This window comes from Lepidochelys kempii, chromosome 19, assembly GCF_965140265.1.
Source record: "Lepidochelys kempii isolate rLepKem1 chromosome 19, rLepKem1.hap2, whole genome shotgun sequence".
NCBI classification, from domain to species: Eukaryota; Metazoa; Chordata; order Testudines; family Cheloniidae; genus Lepidochelys; species Lepidochelys kempii.
The window spans coordinates 10,718,038-10,744,598 of record NC_133274.1 but is presented as its reverse complement, the minus strand read 5'-3'; the positions used below and the strand labels follow the sequence as shown (position 1 = coordinate 10,744,598).

Below are 26,561 nucleotides of genomic sequence, written 5' to 3'. Positions count from 1 at the left end.
AAAGCACCACACAGAGGCTTCCCTTCCTTCCCCGCCCCTCTGCCCTTTATCCCAGCATGGGAGGAGGTGAATGGATGATTAATCCCCAAATTAAAAACCAACAATGGCTCCAGGAAAGCAGCCCCCCTGGGCCAAGTGACTTCTGGCCCATTACAGACTCCCAGCCTGGGACTCCATTCCCAGCGGACCCGCTAAATCTCTGAGCTCCAGAGAAAGAAAATGTCCTTTCTCCCGTCACCGCCGTCGGCCCATCTAAAGCCAAACCGCCCTGCGCTCGCTGCTTTTTGGAAGTACTGAGTAAAGGGGGAAGCGAGTGGGGACGGACATTCTGCATGAGGCGGGGGCGAAAGGAAGCGAAGCGAGTCAAAACAGCCTTTGATGTATGCGTGCAGCTTTTCGGAGCCGAAAGCTGTGTTTTTCCTGGAGCCTTGCCTCTGAGCTGCTTTCTCCATCGCTCTCACACACACACGCATTCCTATACCCAGCTTTGCAGTCCAGGGCAGCCACCCCTAAAGCTGGCCAAACATCAGGCGGGTTGAAACCACCTAAGCCCCTCTCTGAAGAGAGTGAAAGATATTTTGTAAATCTGGGACTGAACGCCCAAGGCGATAGCATGTCACACCACAAGATGAGAGTAGAGGGAATTCCTCTCTGCGTACTGCCTTCAAAGACTTCCCCGGTCATAAAAGACTCTCTGTTTGTACCATCCTGTACGCTGAAAGCCACACTTTGGCTAGACTCATTTTCCTCCACATCTCTCGCTATGGAAAAACTGAACCTCAATTAACTGCAGCTCCATGTGTCTGAACCACCTCTGTTTTCCATCACAGGTTTGTCTTCCCTGATATATGATAATTGCACTGGCAGGTCGCTAAAAACTTCAGTTATCCAAATATCTGATATTCAGATAATGGAGGTTCAACTGCACAATGTTTCCTGCACATTAGGCTTTGCACATTTGTCTTTTTATTTATCTCGAGTTCATAATAGACTCGTTGGAGTCTAAATATCTTTAGCCGCACTTGAGCTTGTATGCGACGTAAGTGCTTCCAGAAATGCGTTTGCAAAATTCATGGGTGCATCTGTCCGCTCCTGTCTGTAATGCAGGGGCCCGCTTGCTCGCATCATTGCACTGTGCCTTTGTGCACACGCATTGGAAAGGCTGCTTGTGCAAAAAGATGCATTTGCAATTTGGGCCGCTGCCTTTCAGAGCGAGAAGAAACCATAGAGGTTTGTAAGGTAACTCCTTTCTCTTCCTGTGTCAGCATAATAATGCCTGCAGCTGTAATTTTCCCTCCATGCATCTGAAGAAGTGGGTTTTTTACCCACCGTAGCTTATGCCCAAATAAATCTGTTAGTCTTTAAGGTGCCCCCCGGACCCCTCCTTGTTTTTGCGGATACAGACTAACACGGCTACCCCGATACTCAAGAGGTTTCATTTTTTTGGCCCCAACCCTGCAATTGGATCCGTGCACTTTTGCACCCTGGGCACAGGTCCAAGGGCATGCCTTTGGGGGCCAGCTTGCAGGATCGGGGCCTTTCTTTGCAAACATGGGGCCAGCAGCTCCTCAGCTGGTGTCAATCCCCCCCCGGGTGGGAGCCATGCTCCTTTACAGCTTTCGACCTTGGCCATAAATCCCTCCACCAGCCTCCTGGAGGCCGCTTTGCAAGATGCAACCCAGGTCTGGATTGTTTTTAAAGCCCAGGCTACTGGGAGAGGGGAGCTCCCAGCTGGAGGCCTCAGGCAGGAAGGGGAAGGATGGCTTTACTTTTCTTTTCATTCCCCTGGCGAGAAGGCCATGGTGGGGCAGCCGCCCGTGGCTCCTGCCAGCCCGGCGGCGGCTGCGTTTGCACAGGAAGGCGTGGGACCGGGTAGCTGCCGCTCCCCGACTCTCAGGCGTTCACACAGGGAAAGTGTTTTGGTGGGTGGGGCTCGGGGGCCCCACGTGGGCGGCAACTGACCCAACTGGGGCCCGGCGGCGCTCCGGGCGGAAACGGCCGTGCCAGCCTTTCGGCCCCGTGTCGGGGGGCTGGGGGATCCGCTGCACGTGCGCCCCCCCCCGCCCCACACACCGGAGCTCGAGGCTGCGGGGCGAGAGGCGCCGGCATGGACGGGGAGAGCAGGCCGGGAAGCGCCGGCCGGGCGGAGCGGGCGGGGAGTTACTGGCAGGACCCCCTGGCCATGGCCATCGCCCCCAGCAAGCCGGTGGCCGGCGCCCCGGGCCGCCGGGGGAGCAGCAGCCGGAGCCGGGCTCTCCGCGTGGTCTACGTCCTCGGCGGGGGCTCGGCCGAGTCCCTGCCCCAGCGCTGCCTGCGGGACGCCTGCCGGGAGGTGCGGGCGGAGCTGGAGACGGTGCCCTTCGGCCCCCTGGCGCTGGGCGACACGGGCCCCCTGGACTGCTTCTACAACGCCGGTGAGCCCCGGCCCGTGCGATGAGCTGGGGCCGGCCTCAGCCTGCGGGGGCGCCGGCGCGGGGCCACGGCTGGTGGCCAAACTGGGCGAACGGGTCGGGCGGCTTCCTGGCGGGGCGGGCGCAACATCCATCAGCCCTCCCCCCGCGGCCTGGATCCGGGGTTGGGGGAGGGGGGGGGGTGTTCACTCCTCATTTCTGTGTCTCAGCCCCCAGCCTGGGAGCTGCTGCAGCCCCAGGGCTGTTCGCGATGCGGGTGAGAGCAGGGCTGCTTCTGGGCATGCCCCCCTCCCCTCCCCGGCCGGCTGCTGGCGGATGAAATGGGCCTTCTCCTTCCTTGAAATCACCCGGCCCCTGGAGCAATCTTCAGTAGGGCTGTTATCAGCTGGGGAGTGTGTGTGTGTGTGTTTGTACACCACTGACCTCTACCAGGTGGAGTGGGAACTGCTCAACTGTGTGTCATAGACCCTGTGTTATCTCCCTGTGGAGATTCTTCCTTCGCTCCCATGGCAGGAGCCTGGGCCTTCTGGAACTGGGAGCTCAGAGCTCTGTCCCGAGGGTTGCTGTGAAGTCCCTAGACAGTGATAGATTCTGTGTAAGATTTAGCACCTTCCCTTTCTAACACCCGTGAACAGTCTTGCACAGGGGGGCTGGAACAATTTGTGCAGTGCGGGTGCTGAGAGCCACTGAACCACACTGTAAACCCTGGATATAATAGTGCCTCCCGCACCCCTAGTTCCAGCACCTACGGTGAGGTTTGTCTATATTCTGTTACCCTCATTTAATGGGTGTTGGAAAGTTTGCAGAGAGGCTAAGTGACTTGCCCAAGGAGAGATCAGTGAGCAACATTGTGTGAGAAGTGGGATTAGAACCCAGCTCACCTGACTTCCAGTGCTGTGTGCTAAGCACCAGACCTTCCTGCCTTTCAGCCTCTGTTTCCTCCTCCTTATTGTCCTGTTTACTGTTTCCCTGTCATCTTGGGGGAAGAATGACAGAGAAATGAAGGTTTGTCAGTTACACAGATCTGGGCATCTCTGATTGTTCTCTGCTCAATTAGCATTGCGGGATGGTGCTGCCTGGAAGCAGACAATAAAATATCCCTTCCAAATGGGGTTGTTCCTGCAAATGGGGTTTGAGTTATAGCAAAATGGGGTCACAGACTCGCAGTCCAGGAGGGGAGTGTGTGGAGGTGTGGATATTTTGCATTGTGTGCGTGTGAGACACAGAGAATTTAGTGGGGATGAAAGGTACCAGGACAGATGCAACAGAAACCCTGGCAGTGCTAACTACCCCAATCCTGACCAGGCAGGGGATGTCCCACTAGGTGTCAGAGGGCTTCCAGTCTCAGTGGATCTGCAAATCTGTATATGTCCACAGACCATGTGTGCAGATCGGATGTGGATACCAAATTTTGTCAATGGACTAATCCTTCCCTGGCCACTCTGCTGTGGCTACTGGTTCTGCCACTTTCTCTGGACTGTGGATTTTTCTCTTTTCTCGTTTATTTTCACGTGTCCGAGAAGCTGCTGGAGCATCTCCCTTCACTGCCAATTTTTAAGTCAAGAGTGGCTGGTTTTCTAAAGGAGATTTTTCTAGATCCACCAGGAGCCAATTCAGGCCTGTTATGACGGTGGTCAGACTGGGTGATCACAGTGGTCCCTTCTGGCTTTATAATTGATGACTGACTCTTAAATCTGCCATGGGGGGAGGCAGATTTATTCTGCTCCCCACTCTGCTGGCCTGCTAGACTCCCCACCACAGGGGCGTCACACTCCGTGCATGCCCTTCAAGGACAAATCGGATGTGAGAGCCTGGCCCTTTAAGAAGGACTCCGGGGCCAGAAGCTACTGGAGCAGAAGGATGTCAAATGATGTGGAAATCACACACTTGTGCAGTGTGGTCACCGACTTCCTGTCGATCTGGGGTTTCCTCACCCGACATCTGTGATGCTCCCGATTCCTCTGGAGCAGAGGAGGGACCACAGCCACCCGCATCCCATGGCCTGGGGGGGCGTGGCTTGGATTTGTGCCCTTGGCAGTGGGTTATGGGGGCTGGAGGAAAAGATTCCTCCCTTCCCCCTAGGAGAGGTTAGGCAGGGGGATGTTCTCTGCTTAATGTGATTTATTCCATCTGAATGGTCCCATCTCACCTTCAGCCTCTGTCGCCTCTGTTCTGGCTCCAACCCAGGCAGCCAGGCTTGGGGGAGGAAACACACTGTTTTATCGATAATGCCAGGAGGTTGGCTGGCAGCCTTGTGAGACAAAGAGATCCCAAGGAGAGAGCCTGGCTAACCCACGCACAATGCTCCTGGCCAGCTGAATGAGCCGGTTGTTCTGGCATGTGCCCTCTAGGACCACGCTGCTGGCCAGAGTCACTGACTGGGTCGGGCACAGGGACAGGGGACTCAGGAGTCCTCGGTTCTGTCCCCGGCTCCACTACTGACGTTGGATAAACCATGCCAGGGCCTGACTTTTCAAGAGCTGCTGGGTACTTGTGACTCTGCTTGAAGTCGACAGGAAGTGTGGGTCCTTGGCCCCTCAGGAAATGGGGCCTTAAGCTCTCCGTGCCTCAGTTTCCCCTAGTGGTGCTGTAATACAGCTGGACTTCAGAGTGCAGGCAGGGTGCGAGGGTTGAAGTGCTGCTGTTTTTTGTTACCCCTCTGATGGTGAAGCGCAAAGTGAGTTGTTGCATGGTCACTGGGGGTCAAAAGACCTTGCCTCACAGTATCCGTGTTATTCGCATCCCGTTCTGTTCTAGCTGCGGGTCCGGGGAAGCGTCTTGCTTTTCCTGGTCCGCTGACATGGTCTGTAAAACCTGCTTGCACGTATGTGTAGCAACGATCAGCCCACCTGCCTACCCCAGGGGAGATGGGGCTGGGCCTTTAAACAGCCTGTGGCAGGTTCGGTCCCCTCTGTCAGCTATCGCTCGGCTACCCTGGAGGGAATGTGAGATGGACAGAGAGATGAAGCCGTGAAACTGCTGCCTGCAGGAGCCCTTGGCTGGGGATGCAGTGGGGAAGTATCCTCACTGTGCTGAGTAATTGGGCGTGGTGGTCTATGTGCAATGGCCAGGGCAGGCAATGGGCTTTGCAAAGGGGATGAAGGAGAGTGGTGGAGCTGCACTGAGCGGTCTCTGGCCAGGAGAGGTAGTGATCAGGCTGGCCTGTGTGACCCAGCATCCAGGGTGAGGGACGTGCCTAGTCACTAGCCCCGTGGGTTGATCATAGAATCATAGAATATCAGGGTTGGAAGGGACCTCAGGAAGTCTTTTAGTCCAACCCCCTGCTCAAATCCCCAGTTTTTGCCCCAGATCCCTAAATGGCCCCCTCAAGGATTGAACTCACAACCCTGGGTTTAGCAGGCCAATGCTCAAACCACTGAGCTATCCCTCCCTCCAGTGTCACCTGATCATGTCACCCCATCACCAGGATGTTCCAAACCTGCAAAGTGAGTCTCCTTGCTATTCCCTAGGGCTCAGGGGAGAGGATTGAGGGAGATTCCCCAGTGCCCCAGACCTGTCCTCAGCTGCACGTTGAGCGATGCAGGCTGGCGTCTGATGGTCCCTTGTTGCTTCCCCGCAGATGTGGCTGTGGTGGAAGTGAGCAACTCCTTGTGCCAGCCCACGCTCTTCTACCACCTCGGGGTGCGGGAGAGTTTCAGCATGACCAACAACGTCCTCCTGTGCTGCCACACTGACCTTCCGGACCTGCAGGCCCTCAAGGTGAGTGGGGGTGGTGCCCCTCGGCGTTGGAAACCGGGGCCACTCTGTTCCGTAAGCTGCCACCGAGCTCTTCGCCACTGCGTGTGCGAGAAATGGCCACGTTAGCCGGGAAATGTCTGGTTACGCGTGGGAGATGGAAGCGTTAGGGAGGTAAAATCAGGTGGTTAGAGCAGCGGACTGGGAGCCAGGATGCCTGGGTTGGCCTCTGCTTGGCCCCATCATGTCACCTCTCTGTGCCTCAGTTTCCCCATTCGTAAGTCCGGAATGGCAATACTTCCCTCCCTCAGAAGGCCGAGGTCTTGAGATAGGAAGTGCTAGATGAATGCAGCACCCCTGTTGCTTTGCAAAAACTGTGGGCTGCTTTAAAGGCGAGCTCTCTGCTGAGCCCTTGGCACTCGCCAGCAACGTGGACTCGGCGGGGATTCTCAGCTGTGTACTGGCCGGGTAGCAGAATAGGGGGAGGCTGCAGACACCTGGCAATGTGGCATTACCCCTCCTCATCGTCCATCTCCTGTGATAAGGAAACGCCCGGGCAAGAGGAAACTGGCAAGAGCAGGCTCAGCTGATCCAATCACTGGACTTTTTGAACTTGCTGCTTATTGTATTACGGTAGCACCTAGAAGCTCTAACTGAGATCGGGCCCCGACTGTGCTGGGCACTGGACAGGAGCATAGTATACAGTCCCTGCCCCACCGAGCTGACAGTCCTAACAGACAACACCCAGGGTGTCGGAAAAAGAGTATTTTCTCTCTCTCTCTCTTTTTTTTTTTTTTGGTACGGCTGGGAAACTGAGGCCGACAGAGACAAAGTGACTTACCCAGGGCTCACCTGGGGAGTCAGTAGCAGAGCAGGGAACTGATCGCAGATCTCCCAAGACCCAGTTTGGTGCCTTAGCCCCAAGCCCATCCTTCCTCTCCTGGGTTGGAATGATGCCTGTACAAAAAGCACAGTTCTGAACCGGAATGGAACAGCTGATCTAAATGGCAGAAAAACAAATGGGATTTTGAACAACAATCAGTGAGATGCTGGGGGTCTAAGCATTTTATTTCTGATCATTGGTCATGTACTTAGGAAAGCTTACTGGCCCTGAATGCATCTGTTCTGGGCCACTCCAGTGCATCTAGCCCTAGTGGGCTGTTGGGAATCTTAAAATCCCTGTCTTTCCGATTACCCGTATGCTGCTTTCTCTCTCTTTGTTTCCAGCATGGAAAGTGCTGCGGCAGTCTCAGGAACCATTAGACAGGAGCGCTTTCCACGGCGCCAAGCCCTGGAGCCTGGCCTTTCCCTGGGATAAAGCCCCCATCTCTAGCCGTAGCAGTGGGAGAGATCTGCTACAGCAGTCATGGGACTATAGAAACAGGGGCACAACAGCAATCGGCATCGTGTGATATTTAGAGTCTCTAGCATATAGGGACCACTCAGAGATAGTCACACCTTGGTCCTTTTAGGAAAAAATGCCCCAGTACCTATGAATTCCTAAGCCCCCCATGTTCCCATGACCTCCCCTCCGTAGACAGTACTGAGCCAAGTGCCGTATTTAGGGTGTGGTTCTGACCCACGGAGGGATTAAAGGGCACTCCAGCGCCAGGCCACAGAGGAGGGGGGAAAGCGTAGAGCAAATGACTGATCTGCTGCTTGGCTGTAAAATGCAGACTGCCTCCTTTCCAGGCCCTCCTCTCAGGGACCCTGAGCTAGCAAAATGTTACAGGTCTTGTTTTTCCCAGGAATGAAATGATCCCAACTAATGACCTATTCTGCACACACCCTCTGCTTCCGAAGTTGGTGCTGCACTCATACAGGGAGAGCGTTAAAACCCAGCCAGATCCCACCAGAAATAGATACACTTTTCTGTTCCCCTGATCTCTGTTGCAGTTCGGATGTTGGGGGGAGAGAACTGAGCACGTCCCTGGAAAGGTCTAGTTGTGTTGGAAGTGCTGGGGTCCTAGTGAATTTCTGTCTCGGTGTGTTCTGCTGCCCATCACCCTGCTGTCTCACCACCTACCATGTAAAATAGATTCCCAGATTGGCTAGTTTTAGGGGCTAATGTGTTCTGTGTCAGTTGAATGGACAGCTAAATATCCACCCTCTTGCTCCCTTTCTAGGAGGATATCTGCCAGAAGAACTCCGTAAGTGTGATTTACTGTCTGTGAATCAATTTATATTTTTTACCTTGTCTGTTTATGCTCCTTGCTCCTCAATCCTCACCTCTAGCCGCCTCTCTGTCATTCCAGTTCTGGGCTGTGCCTCTCAGCCCTGGCCTGCTGCACCCCCCTGTTGTTCCAGTCCGGGCATTTTGCAAACAGCTCTTGTCAGTGCGGCTTAGAGTTGGTTTATGCACCCACCGCCACCCACCTGCTGTTCCAGCAGGAACAGGCTGGGAAGGACAGAGCTCCCCCCATGCCCCAGACTCGGTAGCAGGGAGCTGATCACATGGGACATGCCCAGCTGAATCTCCCAGCTGGTCCCTGCTCTCTCTGCACCTGGTTTGCCATCAGGCAGAGATGGCCGGGGGGCCTAAAGGTGCCTGAAGCCCCCAAATGCGCTTCTGCCTGTGACCTAAAGTCTAGGTGCAGCTGCTCTCGGCCTCCCCAGCCCAATGATTGCAGACCCCTAAGAGACACAAGCTTAGCTTGGGAAAGCAAGGCTGCAGCTTCCTGGCTGCTCGGGGTGGGTCCAGGCTCCTGCTGGGGCGTGGACACCTTCCTTCACCACCACCTGCCTCTGCTCAGGTGCCCAAACTCCCCTCGGCCTAAGAGCTACGGATTACCCACCCCCGCACATGGGCCTGGCAATACCCTGTGCCCAAGGAACCTGTTTGGAGAGGGCATGGGGTAGGAAGCCTTTCACGTCTCTCGCTGGCTCAGGGAAGTTGTTTCAGGCTGTCTGCTGTCAGGTGGCAACAACTATGCCCTAGTGAGCAGCCTCAGTGTTTTTCAGTGGGGTGTTAACTCTGGAGCTTAATAATGGCTATGTAAATACCAAGGTTGTTAAATCTTTCACTGCTGATTGGAGCACACAACAAAGGAGCGGGACAGATGGCATTAAAAGGGCCTGTGTGGGCTGTGACGTCGAGTGGGCAGGGTTTGGATGGAGCTTGGGGAGATCCCGTTCCTCTTCCTTTCCGGCTGTCTGGAGGGCATTATGTGAGATGAGTTGGTGGGGTCTCAGCCCAGCAGCGTCTCTGTCACGAACGCCACCACCCATATGGGGACCACGTGGTCTTCCTGGCTGGCCATCTGGGCTGAGAGCCCAGGGAATGGATGGGCTGATGTGGGGGGGACATGGAGGGAGACTCCCAGCCCCCTGACTCCTGGCGCCCCGTCTCTTCCTGGCAGGACTGCTGCGGCACTTACACCTTCATCCCCTACGTGGTGACAGCCCAGAACAAAGTCCTGTGCTGTGATGCTAGCACCATGAAGTGCCTGACCGAGCTCTTCCAGCCCAGCTTCAATGTGGAGGCCTTCTTCACCCCCCTGGCGGGGCGTCTGGCCAAGCTGCTGGAGGGCACCCCCACCAACTCCTGGTACCGTACCACCCGGCCGAGCGCATCCGCAGGAGGGGCGTTCAGCGAGGGCAGGGCACGGCCCCTGGAAACCAGCTCCAGCCGAAGCCCGGGGGGGTTGCGTGGCAATGCCCGCCGATTAGTGAGCTTGAGAGGACTGGCCCTTGCCTCCCACCACCACTGAGGGGAGTCTTTGCTGGGCCCAGCTGGGGCTTGCACGAGCCTCTGGCTGACTGGCATCTAGAGGCAGGGGCATAAATGCAGCGCTGGGGAGTTAGAACCGGAGGGCACCACCCAGCTCTGAGCATGGGGGGGGCCGAAGCAGCCGGAAGGCGATGGAAAGACTCCTGTTAACTTCAGCGGCCTTTGGCTCAAACCCTCCCCTGCACTGCTCTTGGTGACCAGCCCCATTGATGCCAATGGCAGTAAAAGCTTGCTCCCCCGAGTAATGTCATGGCTGCTAGCCGTCGTGGTGTTTCAATGCTCGGGCGTTTCCTGGGGCTCCCTGCGCCCTGGGAAGTCGCTGATTGGAGCAAGCACCATACAAGTTCTGGATATGAGGAGCTAGGTATTCTGCAAACTGGGCTTTTCCCTGCACTCCGCAGCCCCCTGCCATATGGGAGTGGCACAAGCTAGGAGCAAGCCAATGGGCTGCAGCTTAAAGGTATTTTCTCTCTCCTTTTTCCTGTCCTCCATCCACACTGCAAAAAAGAGAGGGTGGGAAACCTCTAAAGACCGAGGCTCCCTGCCATTCCCCAAGCGGGTGGCAATCCCCTTTCCAGTTAAATCGCCTGAATTTCAGAGCTTTGCTCCTAGCAATCTCACTCCCGTTGCAGGGGGTCAACACTGAAAGGCCAGTAAATGTAGCTTGCAGGAACAGGAAGGGCTGGTTCTGACCGTGATCTGGTCTCTGGCGCAGCTCCGCTGATTGCCTCAGCTCAGAGCCTTGCACCACACTGTCTTCTTGCCTCCTTTGGGGGGAGGAGAGGGAAGACCTATATGTGGGGCTGGAGCTGCAGGGCTGAACTGTGATGCAATGACTCAGGCATGGCGCAATTTCCTGCCTTTGAGATGGGTCAGCCTCTGCAGATCGCAACAAGGGGCCCGTCTGCCTCCTGCTGGGGGATTCTCAATCATGGGAATGCGGGCTGGGGGTGGGGTGGGGTGATGGGTGTAGTAGGAAAGGCTCAGGGCTGTGAGATGTTGCAGGGGGAGTGGGTGCTTCCAGGCTGGTGCAATCTGCTTTCCGGAGCCTGCTGCATGCTCCCTGCGTGCCTGAGAGCATGGCTGAGGCCGGAGGTGTGGCGCATGCCCAGGGGAGCCAGCGTGGGGCTCCGGGACGATGATGGCTACCGGGGGCGGGGGGAGCCCTGCAGTGGTGCTCTGGAGCCAGCTCGCTGTGAAGGCCTGGGGAGCCCCAGCACTGGGCTGTGGGGCCTGCAGCTGTCTGAGCGCTTGGGGGGGCCCCCCCTGCGGCGAGGGAGGGACTTGAAGGAAGTGAAACTGGGGGGAAAGGGGCTTTGTGTCACGCCCTCCCCCAGCTCCTCACCCCTCCCGGCTCGGCCCCGCCCTAGTCTGAGGTCCCCCGCCAGCTCATGGGTCCCCGCCACGGCAGGGTGGGGGCTGCACGTCCCCTGCATGGCGACACTCCCCGTGCAGTTCCCTTCCCCTTGTGCAGCCTGTCTGGCCCCTCAGCGCCCACGGGGACATCTCAGCCTGTGAAATTCGGGTCCAGGGCAAGACAAGCCAGAGCTGGGCAAAGGCCTCGCTGACCCCTTCTGGGCACGCCCAGGGCCGGGCCAGTTCCCTGCCTCCTGCTCTCCAGGGTCTGTCCTGCCCCAGAACTGTGCCAGGCAATGGGGCTTCCACCCCTTTCCATGGAGGGAGGCAACTCCACCTTCCAGGAGACTTCACTGCCAGGAGGAGACCTTCCTAGTCTATGTTCTCCATAGCCCAGCTCAGCTCCATCTGCTGCTCATTCCACCCCCTTTGGACCACCCCAGATGAGCCCTCCTTGGTGAGAGGTAGCGCCCTTCAGATACGTGGTCTCCCTTGTCCTCTATCTTGGTGGAGAGGCTGAGGGTTGACTGGGCCGTGGCAACTCGCCTCTCACATGGGATAGGTGGGACCTTGTCCTGTGGATAACCAGAGCCCTCAGACCCCAGGGGTGTCAAGCCAGCCCCTTCCACTACCACTGAGTGCCCCCAGGGGAGAGTGGGCAATTGTGCAGGTCAAAGGCTCCCTCCCCATCAGGCCTCTGATCCAGGAGTGGGCTGCACTCAGCTCCGAGCATGGTTGTTTTCCAGCGGCTATTTCCGGGAGACGATCCGCCAGGACATCCGCAAGGCCCGGGAGATGTACAGCGGGGAGCAGCTGAGCCGGGAGCTGGCCAACATCCAGCAGCGCCTGGACAATGTGGAGCTCCTCAGCCTGGACATCGTCATGAACCTCCTCCTGTCCTATCGGGACGTGCAGGCGAGTCGCCCCCAGCCCGCGCCAGCAGGGTGGGTGGGGAGATGGGTGAGGGGGGCGGTGGCTGGGTGCTCGGAAGGAAGCGTGGCCTTGGGAGCACCGGCCCAAGGTCCCTGGAGATGGTGGCAGAGGTGGAGTCGCTGCCCGGGGTAGGCCCTGGCTTGTGGCTCTCAGAGGAGGTTGCTGGCCCTGGGTCACAGACACGACCATGTGCAGCACTGGCCTTTGGCTCCCCAAGCAGGAGCTGATGGGGGATCGCCAGGGTCCCCGGGCTGCAGAGCCCCCATCCCTGGCCAGCAGAATCGCAGTGCCTGGTGGGTGTGTTGCTGCCACCGGCTGCCCAGCAGGCCTGGCTGTCACTATGTCGGGGGGTGGCCGTGCTGGAGGAAGGGTCTCCCACAGGACACCGGGGTTCTGCAGGCCCCACCGCCTGCCCTCGACTGCACTCCGGACGCCATCCCGAGTGGCGTGGTTTGCCCGTCCCACTGCCGAGCCCCCTGTGCTGCGTCAGGCCTGGCCTGTTCCGCCCCCACCCGGGACCTCCTGCGGGATGCGGATGGCAGCCTGCTCCGCCTGAGCCCTGGCTTCCTCGGCAGGACTACGACGCCATCATCAGGCTGGTGGAGACGCTCCAGGCCCTGCCCACCTGCGACGTGGCCGAACAGCACAACATCCGCTTCCACTACACCTTCGCCCTCGAAAGGTGAGACGCTTCCTCGGGCACCCCAGGCCCCGCTCCCAGCCCCCCGGGGGGCCAAGCGCCCTCTGCTGCCAGTGGGCACCCAGCGTGCTGGGCCACCTGGCAGGGGGTGGTGCTGGGCTGAGAGGATCGAAGCCTGAAATCCTCTCTCCACCGGGCAGCATCCGAGCAAGCTTCCGCCAGGCTGCCCCTGCCCAATCCAGGGATAAGAGGGGAGATCAGTCTCGGGGGTCCATTCAGCCCTCGGGGTCTGCAGCGACGGAGCACGAAGGGGGGATTCTATCCTGCTGGGCCCAGGGCCAGGGGCCTGGGGAGCGGCACTTGGCCCCCCAGTTCTCTCTTTGGGGCGTTGGCTCGTTGCGCCTGGCAGCGCCTGGGACAGCGTGCATCGCGGGTGAGCACGCACCATATCTGGGTAGGCGGAACCAGCCTGGGGACCGGGAGAAGGCGCTTTCCGTGCTCCTGCCGGTGGTGGAGAGGCGAGAAGGGGCGGCGCCCGACCTGTACTGCATGTGTGGCCGCATTTACAAGGACCTGTTCATCGGCTCCGGCTTCACGGACACGGAGAAAAGGGACCAGGCCTATTACTGGTGAGGGGGGTTCTCTCCGGCGGAGATGCGGGGTAGGGAGGCCCGTGCCAGGGAGACTGGGGTGGGCTCCTTGGGCCAGTGGGGTTCTGAGCATAGACACACTTGCACTTGTCCGGGTGTGCGAAGGGCTGAGTGTGCAGCCATTCCTGAGCGTGCGCGTGGGCCCGTGGGCTTCACTGGGTTCTGGACACCTGGGGTCCCAGGTTCAGTTCCCAGAAGGGACAACGTAGAGGCAGATAAGCTGAGTTTATGGAGTCTTCCAGATGAGACCTTACAACCCGTCTGCAGCAAGTGGGGATTAGAGACCCTCCCGCCCTTGGCACCTTGAGAGTCCTGGCTCCCCTGGCATTGGGATTAATGCCCCATCCCTGCACTGCCATGTATCGGTTGTTTGCTGCCAACCACCCCAGAAGTGGCTGCCTTTCAGTGGGGCTGCCTGGGATCCGGCCGGGTGACGGTTTCGTCACTGGCATTTCCGCATGTTTGAATTCCCCAGGTACAGCAAAGCCTTTGACACGGAGCCGAGCCTCCACTCTGGGATTAACTCTGCTGTCCTGCTCATAGCAGCCGGGCACCAGTTTGAAACCTCCGTGGAGCTCCGGCAAATAGGTGAGTGGCTCTTCCTCTGCCCCCGGCGTGTGTGTGTAAAGCACCGATTATAACAGGCTCTGCCCTAGTCCTGGCACGGCCTGGACAATGGCCCAAGGAAGGGCTGTGAGATGGGTGGGGTTTATGGGTTTGTGTCTCTTGCACTCTGTGGCCAGGAGAGAGTCACTGAGGGGGTCCCTTGGAATTCGGGGGGGGGCGGACCCTGTCTGTCCTGGCTTCCCTTGCCAGTGGAATTGCACAGGACATGGGAGAGGAGGGGAAACGTCCTCTGCTAGAGACGGGGGACAGTTCTTTGGTTTGGGGTGGGGGTGGAGCGAGAGCAGGGGGTAAGGGTGGGGGCACTGACCCATAGGGGTGGGGGGGAGAGCATGGAGTGGGGCTATGACTGGGCGGGGCTGGGCCGGAGCAGGGGAAGCGTGGGGGTGAGCTGAGGGGATGGGGGAAGGCGGCGTGGGGCAGGGCGGTGGCTGGATGGGCCTGCCCTGCCCTCAGCAGTGAAGAGGAACCTTCCCGCCCCCCAGGCGTGAAGCTGAGCTGCCTTCTGGGCAATAAGGGCAGCGTGGAGAAGATGCAGTATTACTGGGATGTGGGCTTCTACCTGGGCTCCTGGATCCTGGCCAACGACCTCAGCAAAGTCATCCGGGCCTCGGAGAAGCTCTATAAGCTCAATGCCCCTGTCTGGTAGGTGGCAGAAATGCCAGCTCCCCCCACCCACCCCGAGCCCATCGGGGACCCCCAAATGGCAGCACCCTGCCAGTGCCTCCAGGAGGGGAGCTCTGCGAGGGGCGGCCAGATCGGCATTTGACTGACTCTCGGGCTGGGTTCAGCTTGGCCAGCTTCCGGGGCAAGGGTCTCCCCGAGCGGCCCCCCGCATGGGAGGCTTCACGCGGGCTTTTGGGCATGAGCCGCCCCGTGGGGCTTTTGCAGTGAACCGCGGGAGAGCTTGACGGTCCTGGGCACACGGGGGACAGCACGGGAGGCCTGTCAGTGCCCAGAAGCTGTTTCCTCAGTGGGGTGTCCCTCCCTTCCATCTTGCGCTCTGCCTTGGCTGTCACTGCAGGTACCTGACCTCCGTCATGGAGACCTTCCTCTTGTACAAACACTTCAAGACCTGCCCGGAGATCAAGACGCCCAAGCAGGAGCAGGCTGACTTCTGGATGGGCTTCCTGCTGGCCTCCTGCCAGCCCTTCGTCTCCACGGAGTGCTGCCCGGTGAGAAGCCCGCGGGCGCTTGGCGCAGCTGGCTCGGTGCGGCGGGTCGGCTCGGTGCGTTGAGTCCCGTCCCACCACTAGAGCTGCCTCTGGCCTGGCACATGCCAACAATAAGGCATGGTGAGGGCAGAGTTACCCCGAGTGATCGGCTCCCAGGTCCGAGCCTGGGATAGGAGGGCTGGGGTGGGGTGGGGTGGGGAGGGGGCTAAGGGCCACACCCGAGGAAGAGCCCGGCCAGCTGTGTGGTGAAGACAGACCCGGAGGCTACTGCTGCCCCATTACCCTGGTAACAAACCAGACAGGTGTGCAGGAGTGATGGTGTCAGCTGGCTTCAGTCACCAGTGCTGCTACGTAGGGGTCCGGAGCAAGCTCCTGGCAGCAGGGGGAGAGCAGAACCTGAAGTCGGCCCTTTGCAGGTTAAAATATGCCCTGGGGGTTCAGGGGGGTGTATCAGGGAGGGACACTGGGGGCTCCAGAGGAGGAAGCAGGATCCTTAGGTGAAAGGAGAAGAATATCGGCATTGATTGGGGCCCTCATCCCCAGCCCTGCCTTGAGGTCCCCCGCCTCCAGCCCACTGGGGATGCAATGGAAGGGGGCAAAGACCACCCCCGCCCCACACCAGCCTCTTTCTCCGCCTCCCTTCCAGGTGCTGATTCTGGAGCTGACCAAAGTCCTGCAGCCAGCCCAGCTGACGGTTCGCAATAGCGAGGCTGAAAAGTCGGTGACGCTATGCCACATCTGCCCCCCAGAGGAGGTAAGGTGGCTTGGAGCCCAGGGAGCAAGCCCACCCCTTTGCTTCCCTACAATGGCGACGACTTTCTGGGCTCTGGTTGTTCATGCTGCATGTTTCTTTCGGGTTTATTTTCCCCCTAGAGAGGGATCTCCAGCTGGACCTTTCCGGCTTCCTCCATCCGTGGAATCAGGTGAGGAGTTTAACTCTTTGTTGCCCCTTGGGATAGCCTCTCCGTCAGCCTTGGCACTCCCTGGTTAGCCTGCGTCCACCCGGAAATCTTCTCTGTGTCCCCAGCAGAACCCTCCTCCCCGAGCACCCTCCTTGCACTGGGCAAGTGTCCATCTTGGTTCCCATGCCCAGGGCTAGCTGGGAGCGCAGGGGGTAAGCCTGGCAGAGAGTAGACCTGGCTCCCCCAGCTGAGTGCCCGGCCCTTATTGGGTCTCATAGTAGGTGTTGGCCTCCCCAGCTGTGTATGGCACAAGAAGCCAGAGAGGTACCTGCCCGTAGGCAGGAGGTGGGCAGCTGGGGAGGTCCTGTGCTGCCTGGCAGAGCAGACTCCAAGAGCCATGGCATAACAGGCTCGTTCAGTGACCAGCCCCCCAGCTTTCTCTGAGAGGCTCCCCGGCCCTGCAGGGGTGGAGTGGGGGGTAAGAAGCACGGCTCGCCCAGAACACTCTGAGCGTCTCCCCAAGGGGGCTGGCATGGCAGGGAGAAGGCTTCCCCAGGGGGGAGGAGCCCTGTTAGCTGGAGTGCCAGCCCCAGAGCTCTGGATGTGCCCGAACCCCTCCTCTACAGCCCCATGGCTCCTGCTGGCAGTGCTGCCGGCCTGGTGAGGGGCCCAGTGCCGAGCCGCAGGGGCAGAGCAGCCCATGAGCACGCTGGAGCAGGAGGGGTTTCCTGGGGTGAGGCTCGGATGGGAGCCTCCTCCCGCCGCCTGCCCCCAATGCTCACTGTGGGGTGTGGGGCTGGCCTCTCTCTCTCCAGCATCTCCAAGTGTGATGAGCGCTGCTGCTTCCTATACGTGCTGCACACGGCCGAGGATTTCCAGCTGTACTTCCCCACCCAGCACCACTGCCAATGGTGAGCTGGGGCACGGGGTGGGGGAGGGGCAAGGACCCCCAACGCCGCTGGGGTGGGGAAGGGGCAGGGACCACCCAATGCCACTGCCACTGGTGGGTCAGAGGTGCTGGTGATGGGGCAGGATGGGGAGGCAGAGGGACCCCCTGGCACCACGGCTTTGGAGAGCTGGGGGGACAGGGGATAAAGGATCTGTCCCCCGTCCCAGAGCCCCTGCTGGGGAGGGGGAGCAGCTGCTCTGGGCTGGGTCTGAGGGGTGGAGGACCAGGCCAAGGAGGGAGCCGGAAGAGACTTCCTCCCCACCCGGGCAGATGGTGCCCTGTCTGTGGGGCTGCCCTAGCCCCCACCCCACACATGGCATTGCTGCATCTGCCCAGGGATCCTGTGGTTCTGCCAGCCAGCAGGGGTGGAGCTCTGCCGGGGCGGGTCACTGAGCCCGTGGGTGGTGGCTCAGTGGTGGGGAGGTTCTCCGGGGCTCATCGCCCAGCCTGAGAGCCCCCCCCGGAGGGGCTGGGCAGTGGGGCCACGCCCAGACACGCTCTCCCTGCTCTGCCGGCAGGTTCTGCAAGCTGATTCACTCCTTCGTGGCCGAGCTGGCAGTGGGGGGCGAGGAGGCGGGCGACGGCCCAGACGAGGACCTGGAGGTGAGCGCCGGGGGTGGGGGCGGTCTTGCACTCGGAGCAGGCGTCTCTGGGGGATGCTGGGGGGCAGTCCCAGGGCATGATGCAGGGGGCAGCGCAGCTCGCCGAGCGGGCGGGGGGGCATGAGGAGCTAGGCAGGGCTCGCTAGCCCCAGGCGCTCTGACCTTGCTCTGGCCCGCACAGTACGACTACGAATATACGGAGACGGGCGACAGGGTGATCCTGGGCAAGGGGACCTATGGGGTTGTCTACGCCGGGCGGGACCTCAGCAACCAGGTGCGCATCGCCATCAAGGAGATCCCGGAGCGGGACAGCAGGTAGGAGCCGCTGGGGGACGGGGCAGTGCTTCCTGTGGACGTTTTGGGGTTCAGAGCAGTCCGAGGCCGTGTCGCCCTGAGTGCCCGTCGTTCCCAGCCAGCTGGTGAGCAAGCCCTGCGTGTCGGTGCGTAAAGTCAAACCAGGGTATTGAATCCAGCATGAGATCCCTGGGGGTCTTTTCTAGGCCAAGGTCTTTGGCAATGTCGTCTCCTCCGAGACCAGTGCCCCCGCTGTGCGGAAAGGGGCCAGGGAATCTGATGGAGAGGGCTCCAGGCTGGTTTCTCCCCCACCGGTGCTTTCCGCGATACACCCTGATCTGCCCTGCAGCCCGCTCTGTGCCAGCGAGTGGCCAACGGCCTGTGATTGCAGCTGGATGGAGAATTCGGGCAGCAGCCGGCTCCCCCGCCGTGTCCAGTTCGAACACGTTTCAGTTCCGTGTTTCCTTCCTTTGGGGTGTTACCCAGATCAGGGTGTTATCGGTTTTCCGATGGCCCCTCATATGACCCCCATTAGATACGGATCCGACATTAGCGAGTTGGGGTATGCCTGATACCAGTGGCCCTCAGGCAGTGGGTCCCGCCCATGGTGATCTGGGGGTGGGGGCATGGGAGGTAGGTGAGTGTGAACAGATGTGCACTCTTGGTGTGCAAGAGTCCCGGTGTGAGCGCACTAGTATCGGGGGGGATGTGCACCTGCCTGGTCCTTGGCGTGGCTCTCACCTGCCCTTCCCGCCCCACTAGGAGGGGATGGCCTTGCTGAGTGCGGGGCACTGCAGCCCCATTGCCCAGCCCCTGGGGAGGGAGCAGGCAGGCTCGGCCCTTTACCCTTGCTCCCCCGGTTCCCGCCGGGCAGGTACTCTCAGCCCCTGCACGAGGAGATCGCCCTGCACAAGCGTCTGCAACACCGGAACATCGTCCAGTACCTGGGCTCCATCAGCCAGGACGGCTTCATCAAGATCTTCATGGAGGAGGTGCCGGGAGGTAGGCCGAGCGAGCGCCCACCCCAGGCTGGGGATGCCGAGGAGAGAGGCGGCCTGCACGGAGCAGGGTGCCCCAGTCTGGGGACGTGCTGCCCTCCAGCTGGGCTATCGCAGACCCCACGTCCCAGACCAGCTGCCTCCCACCCTTGGCGACCCATGGCTCTAGCCCCAGAATGTGGCCTGGGGCCTTCTAGGGGGTTCCTAATGGCCTTGCATTGCTTCCCCATAGCCCAGTACGGCTCCTGCCCTGCCCACAATGCCCTGTTCTGTGCCAGCTCTGGGACTGGGGTGTGACGCTGGGGCTCGGCAGGGCGGGGTGGGGCCTCGGGGCGGGCACACGGGCTCAGTGGGGTTTCCATCTCCTGCCCCGTCCCCAGGGAGCCTCTCGTCCCTCCTGCGCTCCAAGTGGGGCCCCCTGAAGGACAGCGAGCCCACCATCGTGTTCTACACCAAGCAGATCCTGGAGGGCCTGCGCTACCTGCATGACAACCAGATCGTCCACCGGGACATCAAGGTGAGGGCGTTCCCCGGCCCGTGCGCTTGCGGGGTGGGAGAAACGGCAGCTGACTAGGGACCACCCAGTTTATGGGGTCCGGGGCCTTCCCCGGACTGGAGGGGGATGACGGGCTAATCCAGCGACTCCACCACGCACGAGGCTGCTAGCCAGGGGCTGGGCTCTCTGCGCTGAGTCCCAAGCAGGGGCCCCGGCCTGCCCCCCCCCCCCACTCTGGGAGTTCTAGGGCATCTGGTTGCAGCTGGTCTCATTGGCCCCTCCACCTTTCCTGGCCCCACAGGTAGGGTGGATCCACCCTCGACCCCCAGAGTAGGACAGAGCGGGAGCGAGGGGCATTAGCGGATCTGGAGGGTGGGGGGGGGAGCACCCCTTGTCTCTGAGCACTTGCCCCAGGAGGATCTCCACAGCTGTGAGCTGTTCTGATGGGGGGGGGCGGCGTTTGGCAGGGAGACAACGTCCTTATCAACACCTACAGCGGGGTGCTGAAGATCTCTGACTTCGGGACCTCCAAGAGGCTGGCTGGGATGAGCCCCAGCGCCGAGACCTTCACAGGTGAGGGGCTCTGGTGCAAACCCCCCGCCCGCTCCATTGGGTTGCGGCATGCTGGGCTGTGGGAAGGGGCCATTTGCCATCTCCCCACCATGCACAGGGGCATCCTCAGGACCTGGCAGGAGGGGAGGGAAGGGGTCCCCAGCCCATCTGGGTTTGGGAGAGGCTCGCTGACTTGCAGGGGGCACTGGCTGATCTGGGGCAGGCAGGCGGGCTGGGGGCTGGCTTCCCTCAGTTGCTCTGGTCTCTTTCCAGGCACCCTGCAGTACATGGCCCCAGAGGTCATCGACCAGGGCCCCCGAGGCTACGGGAAGCCGGCCGATATCTGGTCCCTGGGCTGCACCGTCATCGAGATGGCCACGGGCCACCCCCCGTTCTATGAGCTGGGCAGCCCGCAGGCCGCCATGTTCAAGGCGAGGACGGGGCTCACTGGTACCTCTGGGGGAGGGTGGGGTGGGGGCTGACTGCTTGGGCTCCTCTCTGAACGTGGGGGCTGGCGGGGGAGGGTTATGGCTTCCCCCGCTACAAAATGGGGGGTGAGTCTCGCTGCAGCTCCCAGTGGACCGGTGGCCTTGCCCCAGTCCGGCTGCCATGGGCACTGACTGGCCCCTCATTGGCAGCCTCAGCAGAGAGACCAAGGCCTGACTGGGCTTTGGGCTGAGGCCCATTGGGTGACGTGGGGGAAACTGGTGCTGCTCACACCGTGGGGTACCTTGTGGGGGGGTGAGCCAAGGGACAGTGCCTCTCTGGGCAGTGCCTGGCTGTACGGGTACTGGGCCCGCTCCCTGCTAGGGTTCTGTGATGGCCCCTCCCTCATCTCCCTCGCCAGGTGGGCATGTTCAAGATGCATCCCGAGGTGCCTGACTCCATGTCGGGGGCAGCGAAGGCCTTCATCCTCCAGTGCTTTGAGGTGGATCCGGATAAGCGGGCGCCCACCGCAGCCCTGCTCCAGGAGCCCTTCCTGACAGCACCCAGCAGGAAGAAAGCCAGGAACCAGGCTGTGCCAGCTGCAGAGGGAGGTGCACCGGGGGCGGGTGAGCTAGGAGGCAGGAGAAGGATATTAGGGACAGGGGGGAGCCCAGGGGAGCTGGGGGGGGGCAGGACATGGTATCTCGCAGGTGGGCTGCATTCCCTGGAGGAGCTTCAGTAACCAACCCTGTCTCTTTGCAGCCAGCTCCCCTGCCTCTGAGTGGGCCCCTGCAGCAGAGGGGGCCAGCGAGGCCAGGAGCCCCCCCCTCCCCCTAAAGGCCCCCAGGACAGCTGCCAAGGCAGACAGCAGCTCGCCAGCCCACAGCTCCAGCAAGGTGGCCCAGAGATGCAGCTACCTGGGGTATGGCTTCCCTTCTGGGGGAAGGAGGGGCAGGCTCGGGAGGAGTCTGAGGATCTCGGGCTGGGGGGGAGGAAGGGGTCCATAGGGCTACACACTGCACCCAGTGACACAGCTGGACACTGCGCCTCCAGCCTGATGGGTACATTCCCCACTAGTGCCCCCAAGTGAGCGGCAGCCCCATGCCCAACCATTTATCCCTGGCTGGGTTTCCTGGAGGGTGCCCGGTCTCGGGGCGGTAGCTGTTGCACGCTGAAGTCGAAGGGGAGCCCCCTGCCTTAGGGGATCAAGCAGCCGGATGTGCCCAGGCTGCACCCCAAGGCCTCCCCCAGCCCCTCCTGCGTGTAGGGCCAGACCTGACCGCAGGCAGCAGGGTGGGTTTGTAGGGCAGGGATTGGGCGACACCTGGTGGTCAGCAGCTGTCCCTGCAGCTGAGTTTTGTGCGATTTCACCTCCCGCTCCAGGCCCACGGAGCGGATGGGGCAGGCGAGTGGGGAACACAGACTCCGCTCTCCTGAGCGCCCGGCTCCCCGCAGCCCCGTGACGCAGGGTATCTGTCGAGCGGCCGCTCCCTCGGAGCAGGAGGGCTTGTTCCTGGTGTTCCCAGAGCCCGGTTCACCGGCTGGCAGCCGGAAGCTGCTGCTGTAGCCGATGGCAGGGGCCTGGGGAAGGGGGTTGTTCGGGGGGTTTTTTTGTCCTGGGGATTCTTGGTCCAGGGAGATTCAGATCGAATGACAAACCCCCCAGCTGTCCCCCGCGATTCAGTGTCCCCCACGCTGGCCCGGGTGTCCCTTGCTCCCCAGGAGAAGGGCTGCAGTGTACAGGGGTTCATGACCCTGAGTCTCCCTGTCCCCCCAGCCCGAAGGGCCTGCAGCGCTGTGGGGCGGCTCCCCCTGGAGCATGTAAGGGAGGCGTCCTTCCCGTCCCAGGCTCCACAGTGGGTCAGCTACCGTCCTGAATCCTCTCTCTAGCACAGGACTGCCCCCCACCCCACAAGTGCCCAGACTTCACTGCATGTCCCTGCTGGCCGCCCTCCACTCCTGTCTCCCCAGGGCTGCCGAGGAGCCAGCTGGCTTGGATTGCAGTAGCTCCCCCACCCCCGAGGAGAACGGCGGCATGTTCCTGCTGAAGAAGGACAGCGAGCGCAGGGCCACCCTGCACCAGATCCTGACGGAGGAGCAGCCCAGCATCGTGGCTGCCTTGGTGGAGGCCCAGAGCCAGGTCAGTTCTAGCCCCTCGAAGGCTCGGTAGCCAGGCCGCTCCAGCTGCGGCGTGAGTGGGCCCAACCCCTCTCCTGCATGGGGCAGACAGCATGCGGTTCGGACCCCTCCACGGCAGGTCAGGGTCTAAACTCCCTGCCCCGGGCTGGGGGCCGCTCATCAGCCACAGAGCACAGGACTAGCCTGGCCCCGGAGAGGGGGGTCTCCAGTAGCTTTACGGCCTTTGTCCTTTTCCTGGGGCCTGTCACGTATGACCTCCATCCACTCACTAGCTCTGGCCCAGGGAGAGTCTGAGACCCCTCCCTCTGCCAGCCCAGCCTTCCCGGGTGCCCTTTGGAGGCCGCCCTAGCATTGCGAGCTCCGGGCCTGGGAGCCAGTCGGTCCCCCCCGGGCTGAGCCTTTCCCTTCCCCGTTCAGAGCTGGGAAGGAGGGAGGCTCTCCTCGGAGCACATCGCCCAGCTGGTGTCCTGCCTCAAGAGCTACATCCGCTCCCCCAGCCGCCGGCAGCTCAGCCAGGACCTGCTGGGGCTCCAGGCCCTGCTGTGGGCGGAGGACCTGAGCCTTCGCCACGTGCAGGTGCCGCTCTTCAGCTTCCAGGACACGGTGAGTACTCAGCCCTTCCCAGGAGGGGGCCGGGCTGGGCCAGGCCACTTCCCCCTCCCCACCTGGCCGGTGACCTTTAAAACTCAATTGCACAAGTACTGAGCACCCACTGCCTCACCTGGGCAGTCACAGGAGGATAGTGGGTGTGGCCAATGAACAAAGGGGGCGGAGCTTCTGTAACCCAGGCCTGGTGGGGACCCTAGAGAGAGCCAGGGGGGGTCGCCCCTCTGGGCCTGCGGTGGGGTCGGCGTGGCCCATGCTCTCTCCTCCCTGCAGGTGAAGGAGCTCCTACGGCAGCACCAGATCAAGCCGCACTGGATGTTCGCCCTGGACAACCTCATGGGCCAGGCCGTGCAGGCGGCTTTCACCATCCTTGTGACGGGTGCGTTGGTGGGGGGATGGGGGGGGGGACATGGGGCTGTTTGGTGGCCCTGGCTCCTGTTCCGCTTGGATCCAGCCCCGTGGGGAACTGGGGCCTGGCTGGGCGGCAGCTGGGTCCCTAGCCGAACGGCAGTGGATTTGCGGCTGGGGTGGGGGTCCCATCGGAGTGCTTTGCGGGGCTGCTAAGGTGACACTCCGTATTGGGACTGTATATAGAGACGGAAGCAGGAGGCTGCCAGCCAGGGCCTTGAGACCCAGCTCTTTCCACCCCCTCAGCTGGCAGAACCCCTGTGCCCCTGCCCGTGGAGTTCTGTGCCCGAGGCCGCCGGGCATTGCCCTCCCTGACTCCAGCGGGGAGGCTTCCCATCAGGAAGCACGGGGCGCCTGCCCGGGCATAGCGCCCTGGGAGAACAGAGGCAGCAGGACGCTACTGCTAGTCGTGGACCTGTGGGGCTGCACTGACCCCTCGGGTCCCAGTGCCCAGAGGCATCCCTAGGGCTCACAGCCCTCTGCCCACCGTCCCTACCCCAGGCCAGCCACCTCCCCCGCTCACCGTCTTCCTCCCGGCGCTCCCAGAACTCCGGGTGAAGCCGCAGCCTCCCCTGGGCAAAGCCCATGAAGGTGGCAGCGACGACGAGGCGGAGGAAGATCCGGAGGCGCAGGGGGCAGCTCCTCCCCCAAGCCAGCCCAGCGTGGGGACCCCGAGCTCTGGTATTAGCAGCGGCACCAGCACCGAGCTGGGCTTCCGTCCCCCCCCGGCGGACTCCCTGCCACTCCTGCAGCAGCTCAGCCGCCTCCGCGTGGAGACGGGCAGGTAGGAGCCCGGCTGATCTCCCGCGTGGAGGGGAGACGGGGCGAGGAGCCTGGCCCTCAGCCAGTGCTGGGCCCAAGGGGTCGGGAGGCGCACCCCACAGCCCCCCTCCTGGCCTGGATCCACCCACCAGGGCGGTGCCACTCCCCCAGTCCAAGGGCATTAGGATCCACACTTGGGCTGGGCTCCCAGCTGTGGTTCTGCAGTAGGACTGACGTGCTCAGTAGCAATCGCCCCCACCCCTCCACCCCCCCCAGCGTGGCCCTCAATTCCCAGGCTCTCCGCCTTGCCTCCCCGGCGCGCGTGGCAGGCTGCAGGAGGCGTTGCTGGAGAAGGAGCGAGAGTTGCAGAGGCAGCTGCAGAGGGTGCTCCGGGCCGCGGAGCAGGATGCCAAGGCTCTGCAGGGATCCAAGCCCCGAGGTGAGCGATGGCAGGACTCGCCGGAGAGGGGCTGGGGGAGCTCTCTGGGGCTGCTAGGGGCAGTGGGGAAGGGGCAGGGGGAGGTGGGCATGGCAGGGTGGAACACGCCTTGGTCTCTCCCCCAGCTGCCCACACCTGGGCAGGGGCTGGGTCTCCCTCTGAGCCCCACGGCTCTGGGGCACACGGCCGGAGCCTAGAGACACGGGGGAGGCTGAGCCCGCAGAGTCCTGGGGGAGGCTGACCCGGGTCTGAACCCTTCTGTCCGCACAGCCTTGGCCACGCACCCCCGGGGGCCCCAGCAGGGGGCGGTGGACGCCCTCCTCATTGCCTGGTTACAGAGCCACGGAGCGGATGAGGCTGCGACCGAGACGGTACGTCCCCTGCACCACGTGAGCCACGGCCCCGGCCTTAGCAATGCTGGGAGCGGGAGAGGCTGGCTCCAGCCCCTCTCCTTGCGGGGGTAGGCGGAGCTCCGCTCCAAGCCCAGTCGCGGTGCCCGCGGCTGGCACCGAGGAGAAGCGCGGCCCCGGGGAAACTTCTCTGCAGGGGCCCTGCTCTCCAGTGTCAAACCTGCCCCCTTTCCCCTAGGCTTTGGTGGGGTGGGGGCCAGGTGCCGGGGCAAGAGGCAGCTGGGGCTGGGGTATCCTTCCCACATGCCCAGCCCTCCAGCTCTCCCTTCCCCATGGAGCCAGTGGGGTGGCCCCATCCCAGCTCTGCCTCCTTTCTCCCCCAGTTCCTGCAGCACGGCTTCACCCTGCCCGACCTGCTGACCTGCGCCACCCGTGATGACCTGCTTTACACCGGCATCAGGTAGGGCGGCGGGGGGGGGGACCAGTGCCGCTGCCCCAGCCCTCATCCCCAGAGGGGCACTGCTGGCTGGGCCACGAGGCCACGCCTAGGGCTTGTCCCTCCCAGCCCAGCCACAATGGGAGCGAGTGGCTTTGGCGAACCATGAATCCGTCCTGGGAGCCTGAGCAGACTCTGCCCTGGGTGCGTTTCACGGCAGCTCTGCCCGGGAAAGTCCCTGTGCTGAGTGGGGCGTGGGGCCCACAGAGGCCATCCCCTCGGTGTGGCCCCCGTCCTGTCCCCTGGGTGCCAGACAGAGGGCAAGGCATTACTGAGGCTGTTTGCAGCCGGTGCGAAGGGGCGCAGGGTCTGGGGTGTGTCTCACTCGTCTCCATCTCTCCCTGCCAGAGGGGGGCTGGTGTGCAAGCTATGGGGAGCCATCCAGGAGCACCGGAAATCCCTGGCCAAGCAGGCGCAGCGGGAAGCCGCGTGAGAGACGGGACAGCCGTAACCTCCCCTGCGGCATCAACTCCCCTCAACCAGAGCTGACCAGCAGGTTGCTGCCGTCACACCCTGCCAACCGGCCACGCCGCCTCTGCCCTCGAGCTGGCACGTGGCTCCTGCCATCGCTCTGCTGGGCACCATGGCCCAGAGCAGCCTCCCCCCCACTGCTCTGCTTGACCCTAGGCAGCAAGCGGGAGAGCGGGAGCATTTGCTGAGGGACGGCTGCCGCCCTGCCCATCGCACCTGTGTGACTCCCCCCCCGGCTGGCGAAGGAGGTGCCCACCCTGCTGCCTTTGCAGGAGACAGAGGAGGCTGCTGCAGCAGGACCGTGGGGCTTTGCTGGTGAAAGTAACGGGACCACAGGGGCCTCAGCCTCCTCCCCAGTGACCGTGAGCTCCAGCAAGCAGGGAAGTGCCCAGCACTGTAATAAACAGCCTCCAAGCTGTGTCCCCGGCTGCATCCTCATTGCGGGAGGGGGCAGCC

General features: G+C 61.8%; 1 protein-coding gene across 6 annotated transcripts; it reads left to right on the top strand.

The window, feature by feature from the left end:
* The first annotated feature begins 1,724 nt into the window (after positions 1-1,724).
* On the top strand, positions 1,725-26,472 carry MAP3K6 (mitogen-activated protein kinase kinase kinase 6). 6 transcript variants are annotated; one of them, XM_073317428.1, is made up of 29 exons: positions 1,725-2,414; positions 5,992-6,131; positions 8,234-8,257; positions 9,467-9,654; positions 11,940-12,108; positions 12,702-12,808; positions 13,225-13,395; positions 13,892-14,004; positions 14,526-14,685; positions 15,065-15,215; positions 15,862-15,969; positions 16,089-16,138; positions 16,933-17,028; positions 17,585-17,669; positions 17,850-17,983; positions 18,837-18,964; positions 19,341-19,477; positions 19,924-20,029; positions 20,282-20,439; positions 20,856-21,060; positions 21,197-21,356; positions 22,406-22,574; positions 22,991-23,176; positions 23,453-23,558; positions 24,134-24,371; positions 24,686-24,788; positions 25,059-25,159; positions 25,522-25,598; positions 25,983-26,071. In XM_073317428.1, exons 1-28 carry the CDS (start codon positions 2,108-2,110, stop codon positions 25,556-25,558), a joined length of 3,837 nt encoding a protein of 1,278 aa, XP_073173529.1. In that variant the 5' UTR covers positions 1,725-2,107; the 3' UTR covers positions 25,559-25,598; positions 25,983-26,071. The 6 variants fall into 6 exon arrangements, with proteins under 6 accessions (XP_073173529.1, XP_073173528.1, XP_073173530.1 ...); XM_073317427.1 differs by having other exon boundaries at positions 24,626-24,788; XM_073317426.1 differs by having other exon boundaries at positions 1,727-2,414; positions 24,679-24,788; positions 25,983-26,472.
* The last annotated feature ends 89 nt before the right edge of the window (positions 26,473-26,561 follow it).

Excerpts from the sequence above, each read along its gene's own strand:
- MAP3K6 (XM_073317426.1), top strand. The coding sequence starts at position 2,108 with ATGGACGGGGAGAGCAGGCCGGGAAGCGCCGGCCGGGCGGAGCGGGCG. Across the intron at positions 14,005-14,525 it reads CGTGGAGCTCCGGCAAATAG|GCGTGAAGCTGAGCTGCCTT; the intron begins GTGAGTGGCTCT and ends CCCGCCCCCCAG. Across the intron at positions 17,029-17,584 it reads ACCCAGCACCACTGCCAATG|GTTCTGCAAGCTGATTCACT; the intron begins GTGAGCTGGGGC and ends CTCTGCCGGCAG.